Here is a 16,505-nt window from a genome sequence, read left to right as displayed (position 1 = left end):
GAAGGCTGACAGAAGTCCGAGGTGTGAGATGAGTATGCAGGGAAAGCCAGGATGCCTACGTTGGTGGGGTTAACTAGACAACCCTGCTAGTTGTAAGGTAGGGATATCCTATTCCTTTAAGCCCTGCAACATTCAATGAGTTTGTTTTGTGACATTTTCTCACTGCCAACCTAAGTGCCAAATAGCCTAATGTGAGGAAATCGAAGTGAATGAAAATCAATATTGCTAGGAAAATTGTATTGATGTCATTGGAAACACTCTGAAGATTTGCAGTATTTAGGTGGAACCCCCATTTTCAGGGGAAAAACTGTGGCTCCTCCTCCTGAAGTTCAAGAAGGTAGTGGGGGAGGGTTGCTGAAATAAGAACAGTGGAGGTGTGTGCTAGCCCTGAGGTGAACTAGCAGGTAAACACTGAAAAAGAGAACTCTCTTTCCTCTGGTCCTGAAAGAGCAGGACCTCTTCCAAAACTCAGTACCCAAGACAAAACAGTCTTGACTGCTTAGAAATAAATTGTTACTGAGACAAGGAACAACGAGAATGGCTAAAAGCCATGCAAAATAGCCGAAATAAATGATATAGCACATGGTTAAATTAAAGTTAACATCCATCGGAGCTGGAGGTAGGAAGAGACAGCAAATTAAATCTTAGAAAAGAATGACTAAAGAAAAATGATAAATAGTTACGTTTGAGCATGTTGGGTTCTTTTCTTGTGGGACTTCCCATGGCCCTACGAGCATTGCCTTGTAGTTCCGACCTGGCTGTCTGGGATGCCCCTCCTGCAGCCCTCACCTCAGGGCCTCTTGCTGTCCAACTGACCATTGGACACATTTAATCACGGTCCTATTTGAAGTCTTTTTTTTTTTTTTTTTTTTTGAGACAGAGCCTAACTCTGTTGCCCAGGCTGGAGTGCAGTGGTGTGATCTCGGCTCACTGCAACCTCCGCCTGTCAAGTTCAGCAATTCTCCTGCCTCAGCCTCCTGAGTAGCTAGGACTACAGATGCTTGCCACCATGCCTGGCTAATATTTTGTATTTTTAGTACAGATGCAGTTTCAGTGTTAGCCAGGATGGTCTCAATCTCCTGATCTGGTGCCTACCTCAGCCTCCCGAAGTGCTGGGATTATAGGCGTGACTATTTGGAGTCTTTCAAAGATGACGGGCCTGACTCCTGTCTTCTCACTCCCATACTTACTGGGAGTAAATCATGGCTGGAATTTCTACCACAACCTCCTGTGCTTAAGAGTCCTCCTCTTGGACAGGGACCCACAGGGACCCAAGGATTTATCTGATCTCTGCAGAGGAGACAGCAGAATCTGGTTTCTTCTTCAGGAAGTAGCCACCTGTCTTCTGTGTGAATCCCCCAAATCAGGGAAACTGAACTTTCTTAGGCATCCCACCTACCTCACTAAAACAGTGGCACCCTGGCATCCTCACCTTTCAGTTTTCTTAAAGCAAAGTTTCTCCATTATTTTTATGGAAGTTGGTGCTTGTCAGATGTGGAAGCTAGTCCATCCTTCTGTCCACTACAAAGTAGGGCCTTTATATTTACTTATTTATATTTTCTTTTTTGAGACGGAGTCTCACTCTGTCACGTAGGCTGGAGTGCAATGGTGCAGTATCTGCTCACTGCAACATCTGCCTCCCAGGTTCAAGCAATTCTTATGCCTCAGACTCCCGAGTAGCTGGGATTACAGGCATGTACCACCTGCCTGGCTAATCTGTGTTTGTTAGTACAGACAGGGTTTCACCATGTTGGCCAAGCTGGTCTTGAACTCCTGACCTCCAGTGATCTGCCCACCTAGGTCTCCCAAAGTGCTAGTATTACAGGTGTGAGCCACCACGCCCTGCCAAAGGAGGGCCTTTTTAGCAAGAAAACAACAAAACAATACTTATAATTAACTCTCTTGGGATTCCCCCAGGGAAGCCTGGAACTGTAATAAAATGAACTTGAGCTAGCCTATGGACATGTATCAAGTTTTAGAGTATAACTGCTGTTGTATATCCTTAAGTAACATTGAGAGATTTTTCAGTGTAATTTTTTCCAGGTATCTTGGAGAACTACTTGCTCCAAGCATTTGCTGTATCCAGCTTGAAGGTAAGTGAAAACATAAAAAAAAGATAAAATAAAAGAGAAAGCTACAAATAAAACTTCAAACTCCACTTAAAAAGGCTGAGGAAAATATATAGCTGAGGATTCTGAGGCCCTTGTTGGTTTTTAAATTAGAGGTCAAAATGAGTGGTTCTTGTTGGTCAGACAATCTACTCTTCTAGAAGGCCCCACTGAAACTATCCTGAGGGATGGCTCCTGTGTCTTGTTTTTATTGGTAGCTTCATTCATCATCTGCCATTCCACTCACTAGAAAAAGTTTTGAAAGAGATTTTATTTTAAACCATATCCTCTATTTTCTAAGTGTTCAACAGCACAATAGGGCAACTATAGTTAAAAATAATTTATTATATATTTCAAATAACTATAGTGGAATTGGAATGTTCCTAACACAAAGAAATGATACATGCTTCAGGTGATAGATACTCCAAACATCCTGATTTAATTATTACATTGTATGCTTGTTTCAAAATGTTATGTGTACCCCATAAGTATAACTAGTATGTAACCATAATTAATTTTTTTTTAACTGTAACTGACAGAAAACAAAAAACCTCCCATGAATGGAGCATGATATATGGGAAAAGTTTTTCCTTCTCTTCAACATGATAGCTAGGTTAACTGTCATACCACCAGAGAATTTTTTAAATAACCCAATATGCCAGGATAGGGAGGCCATTCACATAAAATTTTTAAAAATAAGCCTATTTTAAAATAGAAGATAGCGTTCTCTAGTATGAAAGAGCACACTTAATGCCTGCAGCCAATAAATGATTATAAGTAACAGGCAAATATACCTGCTACTGAGTCCTAAAAACACTTTCCACCTATCCAAAACAACAACAAACAACAAAAATCCAAGAGCAACCAGACCCCTTCCCCCCAAAAGCACTGAAACAAAAGACTGATCTGTTTATACAGTCACATGAAAAATAAACATCTTTATTTTTTTGCCTACTTTATTTCATTTTTTCAAATAAAATTTAAATCTGTACAAAGTATACTGTTACAGTATATATTTTATAAGAATCAATGCCTAAAAGAATCACAATACTTCAATAAGCAGTACAGCAGACCTCGCTAGTTTTCAGCTTTGATATTGAACAAACTCAAGCCGGCTGATGCACAACACGTTTGCTTGGTTTCCACATGGTGAGTTCCCAGCACTGAGATGGGAGAACATGACAGCAAATATGGTAATATTACAGCCCGACACACTGCGTTTCTTCATGTGATAATAACTGCACATATTTAATACAGAATGCTCAAATTTACTTTTTAAATTGTATTTGCTTACTTCTTAGTTGGCAAAATTCAGCATTCTTAAATGGGGTCCCCAAACAGTGCAACTTAATGATATTCTAACTGTATATTGGCACATCTCCAATAAGGATTAACTTGTAAACTCAAAGAATATCAACAACTTAGTCCTAAATTTTAACTAATATACATCTGGTCCATTTAACCAAAGTCATTTTGGAAAGATATTAAAGAACAATTCTATTTCTGAAAGGATATTGTTTTGACCATTCTTTAGAGAAGATAAATTTTTTAATTGTCATTAAAATGTTTCACTATAAAAATTTTACAAACTTGATTAGAAATTTCAAGATCATGATTCACAGCAGACAAATACAAACTGTATATTCCAACAATACCTATTCTTAGACTTTCAAACAGAGCACAACCATGTCAGCTGTGTTAACTAAAATTCTGAACAGTGTACTAAATTTATAAGTGGTGCTGGGTCTAGCAAGTGTAAATACACAGTATATTTCAATGAAAAGAATTGTCTTCTTTATACTTTATTTGTTTTCCCATAAGGAAACATTAATGTTTACATTCTTTAATAAAGTTAATCTTACATCAGAATATAACTTAATACTGTCAGCAACAGGGACCACACACAGTAAATAAGAAGCACATTTAAAATAAGTCTGAATTCACATAGATTAACATTTGTTGGTTAATAAAATATCGACAGTATTACAATCTTACAATATTTACAGTAAGAAAAATCTAGAGTAATATATACCTTTCACAGCAGGATTCCTTTTTTTTAAAATTTCTTCCAGTTTGGGATTGTGTATACACGAAAAGCTCAAAATAAAGCAACTCTGCAATATAATCTTAAAATAATGGCTACTAGGGGGAAATTCTATCACAACCATTGAAAATAATGGTGACTTCTCACGGAGTCTGTGGCATCTGAGAACCCAGTTAATTAACCAAAGTCTTGCTCACATTAGCCTCAGTTACCCAGATTAAAGCAGAACTCCGGCCTTCCCTGACTGCTGAAAACCCAACAGATTTTCTCAACATGCTATAAGAAAAGAGGAAAAATTGGTTTCAGCTCACACCTCATGGCTGGAAGCCTCCAGCCAGTGCACACTCCCCAACTTATGCTAAAAGAGGGCCAATTTCATCCCCACAGCATCACAAGAGTCCCCTCTCTAACCACATAGCACTCTGACACCAAGCTCACCCATTTCTCAACTCTTGTGCCTTAGGATAATGCATTAACTTAGCCCATATAATACATACCAGCATCTTAGAGACTTGGGACCAGGGCAAAGAAACAGACTAGTGTAGTTTGCACTGAGATCAATAGGAAAAATGGGAAGTGATGCACATTTCCAATTAGAATGACAAGAAGAAGACCCACATCCCTAAACTGGAATTTGGTCAGGGCATCAGAGTTAGCACCCCCTCTCTGAGTACCACTAGCAATTAGGATGTGTGCTCTGGGCCTCCTCTAAAAGAGAGCGTCTACAGTAAGTAACACGGTATGGGACATCAGTTCAGTGACGACTCCCAAGAAAGCAGATACGATTCTTGAATCTGGGGCTGTCTATGGCACCTGAGGTCAATCATCCAAGCTGTGACCTGTCCCAACTCTGCTTACTTTAAGATATCTGATGGGCACAGAGCACTCAGGGATATGGCTGCTGGCTACTTTGGACTCTAGATCTCACAGGTAATCAACAGGTATCTGGGATTGAATTAGCAAACTGTACCATAGCTCCTTAAACAGACACTGTCAAGTTTGAAATCATGTCAAGCATGAATATTCACTGTCAGGTCAGAAATCAAAGTGGGAGTCTTCCCACATCAGCCAAGGTTATTTTGTCAGAACCTTAGAGGAGTTGGACAGTTTTTCATGTTGCAAGTGATTAGTTTACTTATTTCAGTCAAGCTGGATTGGCAAATCAGACTGATTTATTTAGTGAGCTTTGTTTTCTTGATTCTTATATGTGTGCTAACCCAAAGCTGTTGTATTTGGGCTAAATACACTGACAGAGAAAATTCAAATGACAAAAGTTTTCAGCAAACTTCTGTGGCATTTTTTTCTTTTTGGAAGTCAATACAAGATCTAAAGGTATTTCTACCCAACAAAGTCTGTTTAAGTGTTTAATGTTATTTCCTTTTTGGTCCTATACAGAATGCTATGACTTCTATATAGGTCTGAATGCTGCTCCATGTAGATTCCTTCTGTATATCTAAAAATATATACTTTTCAGTAGTTCAATACATGGTTAATCTTCCCACAGAGGAAGATTTTTGTAATCACATGTTGCAAAGTAGAAAACATCTCCTTTCTAAGAAAGGAAATATACTTTCCTATTGTACACTTTTGAATAAGCCCAAAGGCATGCACCAAAAATCATTATTAAAACTAATACATGCAATAAAATGGTGTAGAGTTAGACTTAAAGTGCTGCTTCTCGATTTTTTTAATTTGAAGAAGACATTTTGTCAGTTGTAGACTGAAAGATCTTTCCCCCACCCACCCACCCCACCCCATGGCATTAAGAGAGAAAAGTAAAAAGTATGCATAAATCTTTAACTATTCTTTACATGGGGAGAAGAACAGATATATCAACTATCCTATATATAAACTGGATTCCCAGTTTTAAATAAAACCAATATTTACTGGTAAAAATTGTCAAAGCGAATACACCCAAACAAATGTTACTAGTAAATAAATGTTCTACATAGAGAATAATTTACTTTGGTTTTATGCACTTTCTCAAAAATAACACTAGTGTCCCAACGTCGCCAAACTGATGTGTTCCAGCAAAGTTGTAAGGCAAATCTTTTTTTCCCTAGTGACATCTTGTTTCCCAACAGACAAAAACTAAAATCTTTTGGTGAGGAAGGGGTTAAGATAATGGCTAACCCCTTGGCATCCTGAGCATTGTGGTTTATCAGACTCTACCCTGCTAGAAATTGTCAGGCACCCTGACCCCTGCCTTGAACCAGGAATGGCTCCCATGTCTAGAGATGCCCTGACTCCTTATAAATAGCTTTCAGAGCTTTGCTTCTTTTTCCCCTCTCTCTGGATGTTATAATGTCTAACAAAGCTGGTTGCAATGTCACATTTTGCTAGTAGGGGCCACCATTTAACATTAATTCCAATCTGAAAGATTTTAAGCCAATAGTTGGTTCCTAATTTTATCAATGATTTGAGCTAAAATTCTCTACAATTTACTTAGAGCAGAAATCCTTAACTTGGGTTTCAGAAGATATGTGATGCCCCTGAGGTTATATGCAAAATTACCCAGGTTATGTGCATTTTTTTCCCCTGGGGAGAGGATCCATCACACTTTTCATCAGATTATCAAAGGTATCTGTGACCCCCAAAAAGGGTTATAGGGACTTAGAGGGATACCCGTAATTCATTTTATACCAGGACTGGGAAATGGGGGCAGAAAACTGAAAATGGCCTCAAAAAAGGCCAGAGACAAATTGCTGATCCTTTCCCTTTATTCACATTGGGAAAATAAGTACTTCGAACTAGGAAAAATCATTAATTAAGCTAGTTAAACTCCATTAAAAAATAATCAAATCCACTTTCTAAAATTTTTTCATTTTCGATATGCGGTAAATTTAGTCTCCCAAGAAAAGGTTCCAAGACTGAATTTTTCTCTTTTCCTAAAGGAAATTCATAGCTATAATGCTGAATATCATCCACATTTAAAGATTAGACAACATAAAAGTTAGATAACTCTTGATGTGAATCTTTGACTTACAATTTTGAGTAAAGGATTATCTAGAATCAAATATTCACTTATTAACCTTCATTTCCCAAAATTGGTCCATATTTAGACAATTACCTGACACAATTTCACTAGATAAACCTAAAATCTGAACAGTGGAAGTTAAACTTCTATCCAAAGCAAAAAACAAAGCCAACTGAATTGCCACAAACATTCAGACTATATTATAGAGGACTTTCTCATTTCAAATACATCACTGAATTTTCAACAGAATTTGCAAACATAAGATCCAGAATGACTAGCAAAACATGCTAAGAGCATGTCAAGAAGTAAAACACCCGCCTCCCCAATCCGGAAACACAGTCAGGCATTCCAAAAATAAACCACATCTGAAAAGAGGCCTATCACTTGGTTTTAAGTATGAGGTGTGTACAAAGCTATGAGAAAGGGAATATGAAATGAAATAACCAAATAACTTAAAAAATCATTTTAGTCAAAAACCCATCTCTCTGTTCCATTGATAAAACTATCAATTTTTAAATTTTTTTGCAATTCTGTGTTGCATAATATCACCAAGACAAAAAATATGTTCACAGGTATACTTTTTGTTATTTTCTTTCTGGAGCACAACTTTGAGGTCGTAAGACCACATCTGGTTAAAATAAAGTCTCTTATCCTTGCTTCCCTTCCCCCTCAAAAAGTGATTCAACCCTGAATTCCAAAAAGGAATATTCAATATAATTACTTTAAAACCAGTTATATCACTTAGACCATGAGGAAACTATATGAACATTATGGAAAACTACACAAAAGAGGGAGCTGCCACTTGCCACCCACCTCACTTCCAGCTTTGTAAGCATGTACCCAGCTAGACTCATATCTCACTGACTTTAGTGAAACAAACCAACACACCAAAACAAGGCCATCTCAGGCTGGAAGTTGAAACTCAAAGACATCATTTCATATACACACACATATATATTTCCTATCCTAAGCTGTCTATTTAAACAGTTTAATAAAGCTCACATTTACAAAGGATTTTATCAGCAAATAAAGGTCCATATTAAAAATTTTATCAAAACAAATTTTTGTTTTACACAGCTAACACTAAGAAATATTTTCTTGGTCTTATAAAGTATATTTAATTGCATATAAGTTTTGCTTTGGGTGGGATATTGAAAACATAATTCTGCATGAAATTAGAAAAGACTAGAAACAAAAGTGAAAGTGACTAGTCAACTTTCAAAAAATCAAGTGCAAAGATAAATAGTGCAAATAATGAAAACTAGAAATTTTACAGGCAACTTTACATAGTCTTTCCTGCTTTTGCACTTTTACACATTGACAAACTTTATAAACCCTAACAACTATATGCAGCATGGACATGGGCTATCGTTTATCTCCACTGACTAGGCTTAAAGAAGCCTTTCAAAGACTTGTCTCACAGTCATTTAAATCACTAGTTCTTGACACAGGTTTGGGAATTCACTTCTTTTTAAGCAAATTTCTAAGGGAGGGGTTATTTAAGAAGGCTCTGCACTGACTTAAATTAGTTATAGTATGTAACTTTATAATTTAAAATCTGACACAAAATGTGAAAATTATACTAAAGTGCCAACTCTATAAAACAAGCTATAGTAAAAACAATCCTGCTATTAATGAACTTGACATTCATAAAAAAGAAAAATTACCTTCAAAGTAGAAAATCAGATCCTCTTTTTTGCTATTTTTAAAAGAGATTTTTATCACTAACATATAGAGATGTGAGTAAAATGAAACTTGAAAGTAATCTGTCAAAATCACCAGGAATAAATCCACACTAAATTTGACAACAAAGAGTTAATCCAAACATACTTGAATTATGTAACTTTAAAAACAAATATTACAGTAATTCTTTGTCTTAATTTAAAATACTAATGGAATAATGGGAACAGAAATCTAAACACTATCAGCTTACCCTACAAAGGACATATGAACCTCCAAGATGTACTATTAATAACTTATTTTATTAATATTTGCCACCACTGAACTCTTGGGAATACTACAATTTTGAAGTAAGAGACCAAGTGGGGAAACAGGAACATGAGTTTAGGGGGTATGTTGTCTAATTTTAGAAATATAGTATTATTAAGTGCCTCATAAGGTCCACAAGGTTAAATGATTGCTATGGTTGCAAATATAAAAGAAATAAAAAAGATACCTAAAATTGCAAGTTAGTGTTTTTATCTGGTTTATTGTCCTTCGTCTAAGAAATCTGTGTGGGCCAAAGTCTCAAAGTTCTATGAAAGCAAGGAATAATAAGTGTCTTTGTGGACTGCAAAATCAAATAATCTAAGGACCATTTTGAAAAGTAAACTACATTGTAACAAGAGCCCAAGAAAATAGATAGTATGTGTGATAAATATTTCCGATAGTTTAAAAATAACTGTGAAAAGCGTAAAATTTCCTTCTCTTTTCCTCAAAATAACTCCCAGCACCCACTTGCCTTGACCAGAAAAGCTGTCATTCCACAATTGTGCTACTTAATTTGTCCCAGAAAAGCAAACATCCTATACATGAAAACAGACTTGTATAATGCTTCATCACCATCATAACTCTAGCTGTAGTAACTAACAGTTTTCTCATAATCAGTGAGGCACCCATTTTCTCCGGTTTTATTGAAACTTCCTTAGTGAAGGTCAACTTCATTTCCTTAGTAAATAACTCTCATTCAGACTCCATCATAGTACCTTTTCCTACCTCTAGTAAAAATTCCTCCCATTTTACTTCCAAACCATTCCCTATATACCTTCCGAACGCCCAACCACAAACATGTTAAACAGCTCTCCTCATCCTACTCTCAAATTTCCAAACCAGTAAGTCTCAGATCCCAGTAACTTGCCTAAAATACACATACCTCTTACTATCTTCAGTTCACAAGTTTCTTCACAAACATTAATTTAGATACCCTTCATACTGTCAGCTTAAGACTATGGGGAAAATAGCAATTGGAAAAAAAAAAAAAACTGCCCAGTTACCTCATAATACTGAAATCGTTCTGGATCATCAGTTAGCTATGTTCTAAGGCAGGAGTCAGAAATTTATTTACTTCTCTCAGAAGAAGTAAGCTTGAGTGCCACTGGTAGGCCTACAACAAGAATAAAAAAGAAGAGAGAAACAAAAAGAAGGATAGGAGAGAGATGCCAGATCTACATGGTAAGGAGGTAGGTCAAGTGCCACCAACAACTACCTGCATTGAAAACTGCCAATCCACTCCGGCTAAATGCAAGTTTGATTCAAACTCAACATGTGCCTGGTAAGTCATTAGCTGATGGCCGTCACTGAGCTAGTCAAGATGAAGAGGTAAGTCACCTGTCCCATAACTTTAACTGCCACTTCACAATAAGGACATATTTTCTTAAATCCTCCTAGGATCCTTCTGTGTTAATCTACCTTAGACCAAAACACACACTAACAAGAGTATTTCCATGTTTTTCACAACACTAGAATATAAGGACTTGGTCCTTGAACTTGGAGGCCTCTTGAATTATTAAAGTAGAACTGAAATCAAGAAAATTAAACTCTTTAGCTTAAATTTTTTTCCATGAAATGCTACAAAATAAGCTAATTGCTAACAATAATCAAATCAAAACAATGTATTTATGAAAACATGACAATCTTGTGATTCCAAAATGAGTGAAATATTTCTGATGTGTAAGAAGCAACTTTATTTTACATAGAGGATCACCACCATGTTTCTGCCTATCAACAGGACAATTTTCCACAAAAGCAAAGGACATCAGGAAGGAAAAAGACAAACCAAAACAATAAACATGGGGACAAAATAAAAATGAATGAGTAGTTATGACATTCTTGTTAAAAATGTTAACAAGTGACCTCTGCCACACTCAGCTTTCCTAAAGACATAAATTGCCTGGCCCATTCAACATCAAAACTTGGTAGTTAGTTTAGCAGATTCATTGGCTCGGAACCAATCATTATTTCATTTTTCATCTGGTTGTTCTTGTATCATGAAATTCTACTTGACTCGTGCTAATTCTGGCTTATTTTCACTTAGACTACAATAATGAAATTTCTGTTCAAAAAGAACCTGTCAAATGGCCTATGCCTTAAATTTAGGTTTTGTTTTAGGATCAAATACCTTCTCAAATATTAATAGGAAAATCAGCTTTTCTTTAAAAAAAATCACAAATTCTGCAAAGAAAACTCTACAATAATTAATTCATGAATAGCAGTGATCACTTTAGTTTTATATTGTACTTACAAATGGCCAAAATTTGGTTAATATGCAATGAAGTAAACAGAAATATTATGATTTAAAAATTGATACACTTAAACAAATCTGCACAAATAACTTTTGTGAATTTATGTAAGCAATTCCAATAAATTCTCTCTCCTACTTATTCCACTCTCATGGAGGGGGGTGTGTGTGTGTATACATATATGTGTGTATATATATATATACATATATATATATATATACATATATACATACATATATTCGTGTGTGTGTGTGTGTGTCTGTGCGCATGCGGGGATATCTCCCCCAATTATGAAGATATTCAAATTCAGGGATAATAAACTATAAACGTTAGCATCATCACCAACTATTCCAAACCTAAGGTGCTATAGATGCCCTTGTTTTAGCATCCTTTTATGTAGACAGCAAGATCTCATTCTGATACTCAAAAGATTTTAAAAAGGCAAAAAAGTCATTAGACTTGGTATCTCACTTTTTATGGTGAAGAAAATCTTAAAATTATGTTCACATGTAAAATAAACTGAATTGTGGAGCTATGAAAGCTACTCAAGCATCAGTTTCAGAAAACCCCATTCTAAAATCATCTGGAAATCTCTGTGTGTATATCACCTGAAAAAAAATGAGTGGGAATATTGTAGATGAGAAGGTAAACGATGTGTGGAAGATAAAAATAATCATGCCCACACAGTGGGGTCACCAGGGCTAGCAGATGACCCAAAATGTCATAAAAGAAAAACATGTTTAGAACGTTTCAACAGGGCCAAAACACAAAGTGTTAAAAGCACACAAAAAAAAATGAATGAGAGAATCCCCCCTCAAACATCAAGTTACATAAGAAAACAGGAAGAAAAAAGTCGACATAGTATCTTTTTAAATATATCAAATCTTAACTGACTTAAAAAATGATATAAAGTGCTTGGGCCATGATACCCACCCAGATTCTCATTATCAATGGATTTACCTTTTCCCCTCCCTTCCACCCAAATTTAATTCAGTTTTCCTGAAGAAAAAGTACAGCATCCCTATATTAATAAGAAATGAAAACAGTGAGTACAACTGATATAGATCCATTGACTTTTATTACAAATGTACTTGATCACTTGGCTTCAAAAAGTTTAAAATCAATACCCTATTTTCTGTATGCCAGTACAAAGCAAACTGTTTTACAAATTAAATACCTAAAAATTTGACAAAAATATTAAAATTTGATGAAAAACAATTATAAAAATCCTTAATCTCTCTCTTCAAAAAAGGAGGCAGTCTTCCCAGTCCTATTATACAATATTAATAATATTCACCATTTTTAGAATAGGTAGCTAAATTATATCTTTCTGTTAGCATACAAAACTTAGACTAATAGATTTTATTTGTATATGCTCCAGTTAAGTTTGTGAATGCCATCTGATTGCAATATAATCAACTATCTTTAACTGAATCCTAATTTACACTTATTTAATAATTTGCATAGTTTGAAAGGGATAAAGGTTATTCTACAACTAATTATCATAGGCTATTACAGTGCTACTTTTCAAGGCAATAAGTATTTGCTCCCAAATGAAATTATCTGTCTTTCTTTAGGCAGGGGTTACAATTACTAGCAGCTTTCTCTATTACCTGAAAAATCAAATTGGAAGTTAACCATCTCTAGATGTGAAGGCCTAAAAAAACATACTTTCCGCTTTGAGCCAAATTTCAACCCCTGCATGGGACAACTAGAAAGTGAGACTTTCAAGGTTTTTTATTTCCCTGTTGGTTTTGGTTTCTACTCTCCATGGCTTTTTGAGAAGCTGGAAAACAGTTTGTCTTTCCTGACTAGCATCGTCTTTTTTTCCATTTGGCAAATATTCATCTATCTCCAATCTGTATCTAGTAGAGGAAAAGCCAACATGGCTTTTCTTATGAACTTCCTTTGTTGTCAAAGGCATGTATAATGATTTCTACAGTTCTGGTTAGTTAACTTTAGCTCCCTCTGTGGTTGGATGACTGTTGCTTCTAACACCAGCATGATAAATAGGAGGCACAAATAAAAGTAGCTTAAAAAAATTTGGTGATTTAAAAGAAAAAAACCAAACAACTCCAAACACACACACATACATGAGCATTTCAAATCTGGTGGCTGATCTCTGGATTAAATTACTTGACAGTGTCTCTCATTTTAAAGAATGTCAATATTGCAATGCAGTTCAAGTTTTCTTTTATACTTAGGCAAGTAATACAGTTTAACCAAGCTCTTGGACCTTAATTGTAAGACAAAGCAGATCAATAAAAATAAGGCATACTTCTCAGGAATTAAGTTTTGTTTACTTGTTTTTGGCACATTTGATCATACTGTCTTCTATGAATAACACATATGGTCAAATATACCATTTCCTTATTTGTGTCAGCACAAACAGGGTTTGCCAACTACTAAAATAAAAACAAGGAAAAACTCCAACATAAAACACTGAGATATAGAACCTTGGTAAAGTACCGAGCACCTGGGAGGGAAGGGTAGGGAAAGAATGAAACAGGAGAGGGAAGACAAGGTTTGGGAGGGTGCTTGGGGAGGTAAAGTGAGATGCTTAAAAAAAAGAGCATCTTTACAGTCACTTAGTCTTTTCTACGATCACTTTTTAAGTCTTAAAAGATCTGCATGTGGATTTCTTTTTAAACCCACTGACCATAAATCAGACACTGGTTTCAAAATCTTAGTAAGATTGTATTCAACTGTTTTAGTGTAAAGACAACTGCACAATACATGTGCTTCTTGAGCCGGTGGGATTCCAAGCAGAATCTGTAGTCTATAGGTAAGAAAGGCTTCACTTTAGGTAACTCTGGCCCTAAAGAAAACCTCATGAAAGAACTCGCATCTCAAAGGAAGGACACTTTGCCTAAGTTTGCTGTTTTTGTTGACTTGCACTACTTATTGCTGGCTACTATGAAACAGTAATCTAGGAGTACTCCAACAACCTGTAGTACAAGGCTTAACTTTAAGAAGCTATAGTAAACAAGAGACAAAATCAAAGCAATTCTCTTTCCTAATTAGTAACAGCACAGAGAATGCAGTCTTTTCCATATCACAGTTAAAGTACAGTGAACAAAACAGCTCAACAAACCTTAAGACAAAAAAGTGCAGGTTATTAATGTTTACATGCAGTTGATAAGCATTCCAAATGTCACATTATGCACTGTAAAAGCTCAACTTTACTATATGGAAATAAGAAAAATGCACCTCTGGGGAGGGGGAAAAGCAATTTAATCATTTCCAGTGATTTTGTAAGTAAAGAAACTCCTAACTACTGTACGGTCACCTCATATTTAACATTTTATGAATATTAAAAGCAAACAATTTAATGAGAAAATGCACAGTACAATGAAAATAGCTTGTTATTCAACATATACAGTAGATCTCAAAAACGAAGACAACACACTAAACCAGGGAGCATAAAAATATCAAATCAAAACCCAAAGAACCAGCAGAAAAAAAAATCCTTCAAAAAGACAACTGTTTGCCTTCCTAGGCCAATGCTTTACAATATGAGAAGCACTGATACCTTCCCGCTCCTACAGGTGGTGTCTTATACATACAGCAGTTAGATCTATATGGCTGGATTTGCCAAGAAACAATTCCATCCCCAGAACTCTCTCTGTCAGACAAGACCCTTTTTTTTTTTTTAATACCAAAATACTTTCTACAGAATTCCAAACCAAAATGTACTGTTTAAGGCATCTTTTTTTTTTTTATAACATTTTCTCTTCACTCAAAGATGATAGTCATGCAGCAGTTTAATGATAAAAATATATTAATATTTTACTATACAGCAGCAAGAAGTTAGTCGTCAATTAAAAGCACACAAACATCTTTAAATGAAAACCTGTAAAAGACTATCGTTACAAACAATTTCAGTTTGGAGGACACCAGCTTGGTAAAGTGCTCTCCTAAACTTTGCATTTTTATACCCTACACCTTGAATATATGAGTTATAGAACATACTTTTGATAGAAGGCTTGTACACTTGGGGAACACAAATACACTTAGCATATAATGTAGCCAGTAATAACTAGCACCACAGCTACATGGAAATCCTTTACATACACCAACTTGGCTTTCACTTTAAAACAAAACTCAGAATCCATGGCTCAGTAGGATAACTATAATTGTGTTGCTCTGCTTTTTAACAGGTCTACATAAGTTAATAGCACTAGCGAAAATCAAAGGATAGCTTCAGACCTCTTACAAGTTTAGGAGACAGTGCTAGTGACCACAAATAGACTCACTACCTGATGTCCAAGTACAGGTTCACTGGAAATTGCTGCACGTTAGTTAAGTTTTTAAAATCTTTCTACACATAATAAAAAAAATATATTATGAACGATACAAGTACATCTCATATACACAATAATGACAAAACGCCTACTCAGTCAAAGCAAACAGATGCAGAAAAATATTATGGGAGATTTCCTTTTTCTTTCTTTTTCCTTTTACTATTTGAACAACTTTGGTTCCAACCATAAAAATCACAACTTAGCAAATTTCATTTAAATGCCTTTTTTTTTTTTTTTAATAATTTCTTCATGTTCACAGAAGTTTCACTGACCATTTTTATGTTTAAGGTCCAGATGCAATGCATATTGTATAAAAGAGAGCACTTATTGTTTACCTTGCATGAATTAAACCTACGTACCTTTAACTCTACAAACTTCTGCATAACATTTAGACAAAGCTCAGACACACAGCATGCCTAGCCCTCATATATATACACATCTCTAATCACAGGTATATAGGGTGTCAAATATACTATAATAACCTCCATGTAAGGTTTGAAATTTGGTAACAAAATGAGAAAAACTAAAAATATTATTTTACGTGTTCTAAAATATCTCTTTTTTTGTGCTAAAGTCAAATGTTAGCTCAACATGAAAAGGACTTTTATATAATTCAGCAATATTATAATCTTGACCATTTTGCAAACACTTTTTAATAATAATAGCTTAAACGTGTACAAAAGTTCTTGGTTAATTAGGGAAATAAACACTCAGTTCTTTATATTTTTTAATCAAGTAGGAAACACAGTTCATATAATGTTATTACTTTTTGTATTTTTTTGTTTTTAGCAGCTGCTTACTGTTTTATATGGTGGATAAAGTGGACAACATCCA

The 16,505-nt window shown here is 35.3% G+C and overlaps 1 protein-coding gene across 1 annotated transcript; it reads right to left on the bottom strand.

Moving 5' to 3' along the window:
- Positions 1-2,433: 2,433 nt before the first annotated feature.
- Positions 2,434-16,487, bottom strand: IGIP (IgA inducing protein). Its single transcript, XM_074380293.1, has one exon. The coding sequence runs from the start codon at positions 3,352-3,354 to the stop codon at positions 3,193-3,195; it is 162 nt and encodes a 53-aa protein (XP_074236394.1). The 5' UTR covers positions 3,355-16,487; the 3' UTR covers positions 2,434-3,192.
- Positions 16,488-16,505: the final 18 nt, after the last annotated feature.

The sequence above is a fragment of the Saimiri boliviensis genome, chromosome 1 (genome assembly GCF_048565385.1).
Source record: "Saimiri boliviensis isolate mSaiBol1 chromosome 1, mSaiBol1.pri, whole genome shotgun sequence".
Lineage (NCBI taxonomy): Eukaryota > Metazoa > Chordata > Mammalia > Primates > Cebidae > Saimiri > Saimiri boliviensis.
The sequence above is the reverse complement of the archived record's forward strand: the minus strand, read 5'-3'. Positions and strand labels throughout refer to the sequence as shown.

Excerpts from the sequence above, each read along its gene's own strand:
- IGIP (XM_074380293.1), bottom strand. The coding sequence starts at position 3,354 with ATGTGCAGTTATTATCACATGAAGAAACGCAGTGTGTCGGGCTGTAAT.